This window comes from Miscanthus floridulus, chromosome 18, assembly GCF_019320115.1.
Source record: "Miscanthus floridulus cultivar M001 chromosome 18, ASM1932011v1, whole genome shotgun sequence".
Taxonomy (NCBI): domain Eukaryota; kingdom Viridiplantae; phylum Streptophyta; class Magnoliopsida; order Poales; family Poaceae; genus Miscanthus; species Miscanthus floridulus.
Window position 1 is genome coordinate 107,756,175 of NC_089597.1, and position 11,521 is coordinate 107,767,695.

The window sequence follows — 11,521 nt, forward strand, 5'->3', positions numbered from 1 at the left end:
ATCACCTTTAAAATTGGTACCTACATCAACACCAAGCAGTTTGATCTTAGCAGTATGAAGAAGATCACACTAGCATGTAGGTCGAAAGAAACTTGCTATCTTCATTTTTGGATTGAATGTTCGCATTATCGACTTTTCAATCATGTTGAAATTATTCATGCAACACGGCCTGCCTGCTTGTCTCCTTGACTGATTATGTAGCCTAGAACTTCTTGACATTGTCATTTTCTAAATTCTGGATAAGCATTGAATGGAATTTTTCAATGGGAATACTGGATATAAAAGGCGTCCAAATTATGGTTGAATAGTGTATCTGGTATTCTGGATGGTGAGCAGGTTTTAGTTAGTGCATGAGATCGTCGTACAGCTCATGCATAGGATAAATATGAGCCAATAATCACTTGTGCACTTGTTAGTTTTGAACTTTTAATATCATAAGGAATCCTATGATACCAACTGAGCTTATTTTTGTAGTGAAGATGCGTCATCATGCCCAACTGCCGTAATCCATAGTCTAAGTGGCTCCTGCTTCTCTCACATGGCTGTGGGTTTGTATGCTGAACTGAAGTTATTGCGATGATTTCTCTTGTCTACACTATTATGTGCTCTTCTTGTAGCTTTCCAAGTGCATTCCATTATCACGTGGCAGAAGCTGCTAACTGCCATATGCTGATATGCAATGTGCCGCGTCCTGCATGTGGCACCTAAACAGACTGTTTTTGGTTGTAGTGTTGCATCATCGATTAGCAACAGGACTTCTGATACCCCTCTTTTTAGACACATGAGAAAGATGATCGGGTCCATGGAATTCAGAACAGCATATTCATTTGTGCCTCTAGGCAGCAGCCAAGATTACATGGTTGCTATCTTATGTGCAGGGCACCTTGGTGGTCCACCAGGGTGACAGTTCCCCATGCCGTCCACGAGGACAGCCGGGAAATCTGGTGGTTGCCATAGTGCGCGTCGTCACTTCAAATCCACAGCAACTCTGAGCCGCAGTATGTATGCACGTTCTGACTGCAAGGTGGAGATCACTTCATCAGCAGCAAAGATTGCTAATTTGGACAATTAGCAGGTACCAATAATCAGCCTGTTCGCTGGTACAATCGTGGATTATAAACTGGAATAGTATTTTTCTCTTACACTAAACCAGTCAGCAGTAAATAATCCACGATCGTTTACGACGATGACCCCAATTCTGGCATGCCATCTTCACATCGGATACACTGGGGTGAAGCTTTGTGGGCCGTCCGCGTCCGCCTGTGCATCCTGCCAGTGCCAGCATCGGTATGGGCATGAACAACAGCACTCCAGTTCCAGAAACCTATCCATTCTTCAAAGTCAACTGTTCACAGGCAGTGTGAAAAAAGGGTACATTTGCATACTCTACCGCAATAGTTGAGTTCTAAATTTAAACATTTTCACAATGTCATTGGAGCACATATACTACGTGACATATCGAATCTTATCCTTGTCCGGTTTGCCATGTTCTTTCCACAGCCAGTTGCTGACTGTACACGCTGGTCTGTCTATCGGCCCTGCACGGCACGCACCTCGCAGTTTTGTTTTGATTTTCACTTCTGCTTAGAGATGAAAACGGATCGGATACGGACGGATATCACTGATATTACATTTGTTTTTATATTTCTGTCCGGATTCGACATCGAATACGGATAGTGTCAACTATATCGGATAGGATACGATTGGATATCGATATCATAAATATGCGATTTGAGTATTTGGATACGGATACGGTATCGGATGTTGGATATCCGGACTCGGATACGGACAGATCTCAACCCCTCTAAACGGATTCGGTTTCAAATACGGTTGGAAAATATTCGTACCGTTTTCATCCCTACTAGTTCTGCTGCTGCTGAAAGGCTGAGAGAGGCCAGAGAAACTGTGGGGGCGCGCGACGTTTCACACCGTGGGCATCGGAAGAGAATTTTTTATTTTATTTTTAACATTTTTTATAAACTAATTTTAAATCTAACACTGTTTGCTTTTTTCTCTCTCCAAAACTAACACTTTTAGTCGCGCCTATTGTCATGACGCGGCGAAACGCCTGTGTCGCGCCATGCATGGTGGCGCGGTGGGAGGATGACGTGGCATCGTCGTGGCAGGGTCTGCCGCGCCACCCATCTTGGTGCGGCTGTGACACGCCATCCCTGGTGGCGCGGTAAGGCCCAAATAAAGCCCGCGACGCCCCTACGGCGCCCGCCCTCGCCCTCGAACGCCGCCGCCACCTGCGCCCCCGCCCGCCCAGCGTCGCATCGCCTCGCCTGCGCCCTCGCCCGCCCAGCCCCTACCACTGCCGCCGTCTCGCCTGCCAACGCTGCCTCCTCTCCTTCGGCTCATATGAAGGTAGCTCTCTCTCGATTTCTTGTTATTATGAATGCTATTTTAGTTAGGGTTAATGATTTATGATAGTTAGGGTTAGTGATTTAGTATAGTTGGGTTAGTGAATTTGTTTATTTAGGTAGGTAGTTTTTAGGGTTTATGTTGTGCGTTGTAGTATAGTTAAGGTTTAGTTAGGTTGTTAGGGTTTAGGTTACGGTTAGTTAGGCCTTTGGGTTTAGGGATTGATTAGGTATTTATTATTTAGTTAGTTTATAGTAGTAAAGGTTGTCAGTATAGATACTAGTTTTTAAGTGTCGGTACTTAGTAGTGTGTGATACGGTGATTTGGAATGGTTTGATGAACCTCCTACCTTCAATGACGTTTGTGTCCGTTTGAATACATAAAAGTTGCTTATTTTTCTAGTAAAGTTGTTTAATATGTCTGCTGATGTTACTTTGAATATATATATATATATATATGCTTTCATATTGTGTTCCTATTGCATAATAAGTAGTTCAAATTTTGCAATGCTACATAATGTTAATTTGAATACTCTAACCCTTTGTTTGTTAATTTGTAATAGGATGGCCCCTCCCACGCAGCACCCGTTGCACCCCCGTCTTGAGGTGGAGTACGACGAGCCGCACCGAGCACACTTCTTGAGTGACACCGACGCAGAGGTGTCCTTACCTCCTTTGAGGCCCCGCACGCACACCAGGGCGCACCAGTGGGACGAGCGTTACGCGCGCGTACATACGGCGTGCTGGCTTCCTCGAGCTTGTCTATATTGTCAACTACAGTCTTCCGTCCTTTAACCCAGCACTACTTACTGCAGCTGTAGACAGGTGCGAGTGCCTTCATTGTACATAAACATTCTTATAACAAATTTAAGGCAACTAATGGTCGTTCTATTCTTATAACAAGTGGAGGTCTGAGACCCACACGTTTCACCTACCTTGCGGTGAGATGACCTTGACCTTGCAGGACGTGAAGGCTATCTTTAGCCTTCGGTTGGGGGGACTTCCAGTGACAGGTATAGTTGACAACGATCACTGGAGAGAGCTGGTGGCTCAGTTCACTAGCTTTCTTCCACTGGACGACGAGGTTTCCAAGAAAAATAAGTGAGCAATTCAAACCTATTTAATACTTGCATTGCTTTTCTGCAGCCATTGGGTCTCATTTTCTTTGGTGATTTTCAGGAAAAGTTCTGGTGTTTCGTCGTTGTGGATCACAGAGCGCTTTGATTACTTGGACCCACAGGCTGATGAGGCTCAGATCGACAGATTCGCTAGAGTGTGGATCTAGCACTTCCTTGGTGATTTCCTCTTCCTAGACGCCTCGGGCAACACCATCAGCTGGATCTTCCTTGACATACTACGCCAGCCGTGGGATAACATAGCGGTGTATAGCTGGGGCAGTGCAGTCCTGGCATGGACGTATCGACAGCTATGCGTTGCCTGCCGTCGCACCTCAGGGTATGCGAACCTCGGGGTTGCTCCTACCTACTCTAGGTTTGGTGTTGGGAACGATGGCCCGTTGGGAGGCCCCTTGCTACTGGTTTACCGGTAAGTACTTCGGTTCACTATATTCTTCGAGGCAGTTACATATGATTAAATTATTAATGGCTAATTCATTATCATGTTCAATGCAGTATTGGAACGGGCAGGATACACTCCCTACAACTCTATATATCTGGACGCAAATAGAGTTAGTTAGAGGGAATGTGAGACGCAAGTACAGGGAGTACACGGACGGTCTCGACGTCCTAACACAGCACCAGGTTACGCTCTCTTTACTATCATACATGTGATGTACACTATATTACAACCTAACTCAATTATGAAATGTTCAGGTGCATTGGTGTCCTTGGGATGTTCCGGAGCTCGAGTACTATCTGAGTCCTGTCAGTACGGATGAGTCAGAAGAGTATCGCTGCAACGTTCCTCTTATTTTTTTCCACGTGGTCGAGATTCACTTGCCAATCAAGGTTTACAGGCAGTTTGAAAGAATGACAGGCTACCCACCACCGCTTTACTCCACCAACCAAGAATTGCATGGGTGCGTTATCGATTAATAACAAAGCTATAATTCAGAGGTGTGCATGGTACAACTAACAATCGTTTTGTTGCAGGTATGACCGCAGAAAGAGGTACAAGACCAAGGATTGGCGCGTGACACACAACGTGTACATCCAGTTGTGGCGGAACAGGGATCGGTAGCCGGTCGATGCGGGTCCCCCACATGACCAGCACATCTTCGACGAGTACCTACGGTGGCTTCACAGGTTTACGAGGACACATATTAAGCCCCCGTACACTGAGGAGGCGATTGACGAGGACGACGAGGAAGATGTGATCGAAGATGTATACGATGTTGCCACTAGGGACGACACACAACTACAGAGAGCCCCACTTCAAAGATACGTGGTAAGATACTCGAATAATACAATTTGTTATCCATTTGGTATTAAGTATCTATACTAAAACTGTCCAACCGCGTTTCTATACCCAGGCGATACAATTGTCAAGGATGTCCAACGAAACAGCGTTTCGGCTTCACGAGTCTAGAGGGCTAGAGCCAGGCGTTTTCGAGGCTTTTGTGGAGGTAAATATAAACTTTTTCGTTCCGAAAATGTTTCTTTAGTATATATGTGTTTGGGAAATACACTAACTTTAACGTCTATTTATGCAGAAGGTGAAGCGGAGCTGCAGGAAGCTAACTCAAAAGCTGAGCTACATGGACACTCCTTGGGTGGAACCAGCAGTCCCGGCGTGGTCGGGTGGCACGTCTTCTGGCTCTTTGAGGACATCAGCCGGCTCTTCTCAGCTGGTGACAGGTGCCACTTCCGCAGTGCGTACACCACCACATCATAGCGCTGGGAAGGACCCTGCAAACGAGGACGACGACAATGACGACGACCCCCCAGGCTTCCGCAGACAGCACGACCAGTGGGACGATTGGCCACAGGACGAGATCAACATGTCTCAGCTAGGCCGTACCCTGCTTGGTACCCAAGGAGCCTCACAGGTAGTAACAAAGGTAGTTTCGTTAAATACGTAGGCTCCATGAACTAACGATCATAAAGATTATAAGTAATCGTGCATATCATATACTTGTATGGTACGAGCCGTACGCACCGGCAACGCGACTACACTGACGTTGGCTACACTCACAATGTGTTGCCTACAAATCCGAAGAGACAGAGGCGTCCGAGGGATCCTTACACTCCTGGGACTTAGTTTGTTATATCGAACAAATATTGTCGTCCGAAACTTGCAGACTCATGAACCAATAAAAATGTTATGTGGCAACTTGTAAACTTGCGCACGGACTCTATTTATTTGCTTCATATTTGTTTCAATGCGTCGCGGCAGCACTTGTAGTTGTTTACAGCACCGACAACATGCACGTCATCTCGGACTGCAAAAAGTTGGTTCCGATTAGACGGTATGACCAGTCTTGTATAACAGAGCAAAGCTGCATGGCCTATAGTTATACTTGGCCATGCAGCACGAGGCACGACGGCACGACACGAAGCACGAAAAAAAAGCCCGACACGAACCCGGCACGGCCCGATGAAACTCGGGCCCGGGCTGGCCCGGCCCGTTGCTCAGGCCGTGCTTGGGCTGACCCCCAAGCCCGTGGGCCAGCACGGCCCGGCATGAGAAATGGAGGGAGGCCCGACAGCGGCCCGGCCAGCCGGCCTGCTAAGAGCACCAGGCCACCAGCCGGCCCGCGCAGCGCAGCCCCCCTCCGCAGTCCCCATGCGGACGCGGCCACGCCCGAAGGCCGAACGGCCGAACCCTATCCTCGCGAGTCGCAGTCGCGACTCGCGACCTCGCCCCAGTCGCCTCCCCACGCGGCCGCCTCCTCCTCGGCTCCTCGCCTCCCCACCTCCTCTCTCCCTCCCTCGGTGGCTCTCCCTCTCCCTCCAACCACGCCGGCGACCCTCCTCGCTCCCACCATGGCGGCGCTCCTCCTCCCTCTCCCTCCAACCACGGCGGCGTGGCTCGACCAGACGACCACGGCAGCGAGCGCGGCCCCGTCTCCCTCCAACCACAGCGGCGGTGCAGCCAGGGCAGGCGGCGCATCCACCGAGCTCGCAGCCCCGACGAGATCCGGCGCGAGGAGGCGGAGGACGACGAGATCCACGCGCGAGGAGGCGTGTGGCGGTCCCCGGCGGCGGATCCAGGGTGGTGGCGTCCCAGGCGGCGGATCGAGGGCGGGCGCGCTCCCCGGTGGCGGATCTAGGGTTCAAGGCTTCACTTCAAGCACGCGTAGCCGTCTTCCTCCCGCGCGCGGCGTCCCCACCTCCAGGGCGAGCGCGCCGGCGGCGGCGGCCGCCTGCCGCGGCGCCCTGCCTCCTGCAGTCCTGCTCTCCCCTTCCCTTCTCTGTGGGCCTCGGGCCAGCCTGGCACGCTTGGCAGGCCGTGCCTTCTCGTGCCGGCCCGGCCCGAAAAACGGCCCAGCAGGCCGTGCCTGGGCCCTTGGTCAAGCACGACGCCCGGCTGGGCACGGCCCGGGAGGCCCGCGTGCTGTGCCGGCCCGACATCCTCCGGGCCGTGCCTGGCACGGGCCCGTGCCGTGCCGAGCCGGGCCGGCCCGATGGCCAAGTATACCTATAGTTTAGGGCTACGAAACTAGAGTCAACAACGTAGTGCTATGTCAAGTCACGATAAATCAATAAGATGAGATACAATATATGCAACGACATTGAAACAAGAGATAAAATCTAATATGACAAGTACAACGACATAGAAGCGAGATACAAAGTTTGAAAAAAAGGTACATTGAACGGAGAACAGACCATCGTTACGGCAAGGCGGAACACATCTGACGAAGGGACGCGCTGTGGGCCGGGGCGCGGCAATGCCGCGCCATGCATGGTGGCGCGGCAGCTCCTACCCCGTCAGCGGCCATGGCGCGTGGAAGTGCCACGTCATCCTCCCGCCGTGCCACCGTGCATGGTGTGGCACAGGCGTTTCGCCGCGCCATGACAATAGGCGCGGCCAAAAGTGTTAGTTTTGGAGAAAAAAAATAGTGTTAGATTTAAAATTAGTTTAAAAAAAGTGTTAAAAATAATAATAAAATTCTCGGAAGACGAATAAAAGAAAGCCCCCACTTGCCAAAGGCGGCTTCGAATGAACGGCAATCAGGATCCCGGGACGATTCGGGTGGAGCACGTGAAGCTCGTCGCTTGCCGCCACGCGCGGTACAGCCTGACTGCCTGAGCCTGAGCCCATCCATCCATCTATCCGAAGCCCCGGAGGACCTCCCAACAACCAAAAAACATGTCACGCCTGTCCAGTTGCCAAATCACAACTGGAGCTACGAAATGGCAGGACAAAAACGTTGCTGTTGCCGCGGTTTCTTATCGGTTGAGTTTTGTAGACGGGCCTTTCTTTTTTGAACTGGATGTGAAACTGAATCCACTGTCCTATAGTCCTTGCATGGACACATGGTTTTGACGTTTCGTTTACACGCTTAGAGCACTTTTGCGACATTTTACGCCAAAAAAGAGTGGGCTTCGATTTGTGCTATATCTTGGTTTGGCAGCTACAGGTCACGTGGAAACTAGCCGTAGTCGTAACGCCTGTCAGCCACGTAGAGGATCCTTGCCAGAATGAAATACGAAACTTTTTACCACCCAATAACAAAAATACAGTGTGAACATAAAAATACAGGGAGTCAAGAAAACTTGCAGATTGCTTTGGAAAGAGTCATGTGAAACACACTCTGCTACAAAAAAGTGTAGGTCAAGTTATACACTCAACAATGTGCCACAAATGGTTAGAGCAAACTTGTAAATTCCAGGCCATATAAAACGCTCTACTGGCAGGCGGGGCAAGGGAGTACTCTCTCTCTCTCTCTCTCTCTCGGAGAGATCGGCTGCAGTCGGAGACAGGCAGCAAAGGCAGCGGCAGGCTCCTCTCGAGCCTGCGGCGGCGGGCCTCAACCACGGCGAGGCTGGGCGGTCGGCCCCGGCGGCCAGCCGAGCCGTGCGCCGGCGGCTCCGGTGACGCGCGGCAGCCGGCGGGCAGGCGGCGCCAGCAACAGCAGCTGATCGGGACGCGCGTCATGGCGTGGTGGAGCGCGAGGGTGGTCGCGCCCGTGCGCCGCGCCTGGCTCGCCGTCGCCGCCGCGCGCGCCCGCGTCCGCAAGGGCGGTAAGTAAGCTGACCGTGCTCTCTAATTCTAGCTTCTCCTCAGTACCTCTGCTCTGCACGGCAGCGTAATCATGTTCGTTCGAGAGCAAAAGCTTAGAACAGGGGCAGCAATCGAGGAGTAGTTCATGGCATGAATCTCTTGCGCGAACGCAAGCCACTAGCTACATTTAGGATTTGCACAATGCCATCAAAAGTTGGAGCTCTTTTCGTCGAATTGCTGTGACGATTCTTTTTGACGAGGAACACAAAACTGTTTGCGATGTCGGCAGATCTAGGCATATTGCTAGGAGCATTGTTTTACTGCAGTAGAACACACAGTTTGAGCTTTACCTCCTTTCTTGAAACGACAAAGGAGAAAAGGAAAAGATCACAAGAAACAAACAAATTATTTAGCAATGGGTAATGGTCCTTGCGCACCAAGATTCATGACACGCTATCTTTCTTGCCTCCAACCGCCGTTTGCAGTGTATGCAGACAATTAGGCCTTGGACCACCCAATCCCCTTTGCGATTCTTGTGGTTCATTATTTGATCTTTTATCTTCACTCACCGGAATCTCCTGCTTTAACTGAAATTTTGATTTAGTAGTAAAAAAGTGCAGTAAGCACTAAGCAGTAATTAATCATTTCCCCTCATGTTTCTGAACTGGACCAATGCAGAGTGTGGCATCCTGAGCCTTCACCAGGACGTGCAGACCTGCGGGTACCAGGACGTGCAGGTGATGTGGAACATGCTAAGCTCGGAGAAGGAGGCAGTTGCCGCCGGCGGTGGCAGCGCGCTGCCGAAGCCGCCGCGAAAGCGGCCGTTCTGGAGGCTGCCGCTCTGGCCCGTCCGATCGCCCCGGGCCGCCGCCGCACGGTGAGACGGCAGCAGCAGCATCGCAAGGAATATTGTTACCAGAGCCTGGTTTCTCCGATCCCATGAGCGAGTAGGACATCGTTCTCGTCATCATGGCACGTCGTCATCCACCTCCCCAGCGAGGCCTACCAAGGTTGTGAGACTCCCAAGCCTGAAAGGGTCGCGTGTAGTATAAGGGCCTGCCTGTTGTACAGTTGGGGACAACGCGTTCTTGCAAGCTATTGCTATATCCTATAAGTATATCTGGCTTGTGCCATCTGGTGCTTGATTCTAATATGAAGTTCTGAACTTGAGATTGCAAGAGCCATGGTGCGCTGCTTAACAGTCTGAATTATTCATCTTTCGTGTGCCTTTGTTCTTGGCATGAAGGGCTGGTGCATCCGTAGCTCTTCCCGGTAGGAGCTGTGGCGTTATTTGGATGCATTGCTTTCTGAAGAGCGATCAGATTGCGTCAGTGATCTGAATTATGTGCTGAGCTCCATCTCCAAACATGGCTTTCTTTTGAGAATATATCCAAACATGGTTGAGTGTGGAAGTGGTCAGTGCCCACGGCCTGATTACGAATTTACGGGCTCACCGTCACCGGTGTCCGCGAAGCCCACAAAAAACCAGGCACAAGCCGCGGCCCAGAAAAAACTGGCCTCCGGTCTGCACTACATCGGCTCGGGAGTCAGTTTGTGATGTTTGTGCAGAGTGTTGCTTAAGTTGTACCCCCGTCCCAAAATAGATGTCATTGCCACTTCTCGAGAAGTTAACTTTATTTAACTTTAACTAATTATATATTAAATAATATTAATATTTATGATACATAGTTAGTATCATTAGATAGATGGTTGAATACACTTTCATAATAAACTTATTTGGAGATATAAATGTTGTACACATTTTCTATAAACCTAATCAAAGTTGAGAAAGTTTGACCTGCATCCCATAGCGACTTCTATTTTGGGACGGAGGGTGTACTCTCTAAAAAAGATCAGACGGTCCTATCGGTAACGGGTTAACAGGGTTTCCACGCTTTTGGTGGAAGAGATTCCTAATAAAGAGAGCCTATTACCATTTTCGCAACGGCGCCCTATCTGTGACGCTCCCTGCCCGTGCTTGCGCGACCTCGGAGAGCAATCGGCAGAGAGCGATCGGCGGCGACGATCTCGGTGGCCCTATGTCGCATCAAGACCATATTCCCCGACAGTCGGCTTGCCCCACGCCTCCTCCGCGTGGCGCCTGCCTCGTCGTTCACGCGCGAAGTAATTAACCTTTGGGGTTTGCTATGCCTGGGTTTTTTTCGAGGTTTCACGCCTTCTTTGTGGTGTGACGCTAAGTTGGCGAGGCTTCTCAAGGCTCAGCGCCGGCAGGTCGGTGGCGCGCGTGGGACTGTCGGACGCCCGAACAAGGCCGTCGATCACGACCACGGTGTCGGGCCCAAGGGTGGACAACACGGTAGCGGCGACAGGGGCCACGACGGGGACCACGACGAGGGCGGCGACGGGGACCACGGTAGAACATGCCGAGCTCGGAGAAGGAGGCCATTGCCACCGGCAGCGGCGACACGCTGCTGTTGGTATTTCTTACGTTCACAGATAAATCCGCAAGCGCACGGATACTGCTGTAACTTTTCACCCGGAGTATTGCAAGTATCGTATCCATTAAGAAACGTGTGAGATTAACTAGAACTAACTTAACCGGAGATAGCAACAAGGTTAAGATAAATAGGAGTATAGAGAGGACTTCTAAGGCTTTTAACTTCTAACTTAAGTTAGCGTTTGTATTCTAGTGTTCAACCGGGGACATTAATAAAGAAGAATTATAATTCTTTGATTGTAACTAAGGTGTTGCTGGACCTACAGACAAGATGTGAAATACAGAGGATCAACGAGCCTATCACTTTCGACGATCTACCACATCTGGAATGAAAGGTGCATCCCCGAATAATAGAAAGTCTAAGCACCATGCTTACACCAACGATTAACACTTTAACCTCGTATCCTAGGTTTAAAGCACTCAAACGAGTCATGATCCTGATAAACACTAAAGCACAAAACAACTTTAAATCAGAAATCAGCTACTAGAGTTATCTCGAATGCAAGCTCAGAGAACCTGAATCCGCCAAGGTAAAGCCCTAAAGATAGCACCGACAAACCTGGTACTTCCTCCA

General features: G+C 50.2%; 1 protein-coding gene across 1 annotated transcript; it reads left to right on the forward strand.

Moving 5' to 3' along the window:
• Nucleotides 1-8,201: 8,201 nt before the first annotated feature.
• LOC136522865 (uncharacterized) lies at nt 8,202-9,689 on the forward strand. The gene is made up of 2 exons (XM_066516661.1): nt 8,202-8,509; nt 9,168-9,689. Exons 1-2 carry the CDS (start codon nt 8,422-8,424, stop codon nt 9,368-9,370), a joined length of 291 nt encoding a protein of 96 aa, XP_066372758.1. The 5' UTR covers nt 8,202-8,421; the 3' UTR covers nt 9,371-9,689.
• The last annotated feature ends 1,832 nt before the right edge of the window (nt 9,690-11,521 follow it).

What these genes read in the sequence shown, in the direction of transcription:
- LOC136522865 (XM_066516661.1), top strand. Translation starts at nt 8,422, where the DNA reads ATGGCGTGGTGGAGCGCGAGGGTGGTCGCGCCCGTGCGCCGCGCCTGG. An exon ending in CGCCCGCGTCCGCAAGGGCG is followed by an intron (nt 8,510 to 9,167) that starts GTAAGTAAGCTG and finishes GGACCAATGCAG; the next exon opens with AGTGTGGCATCCTGAGCCTT.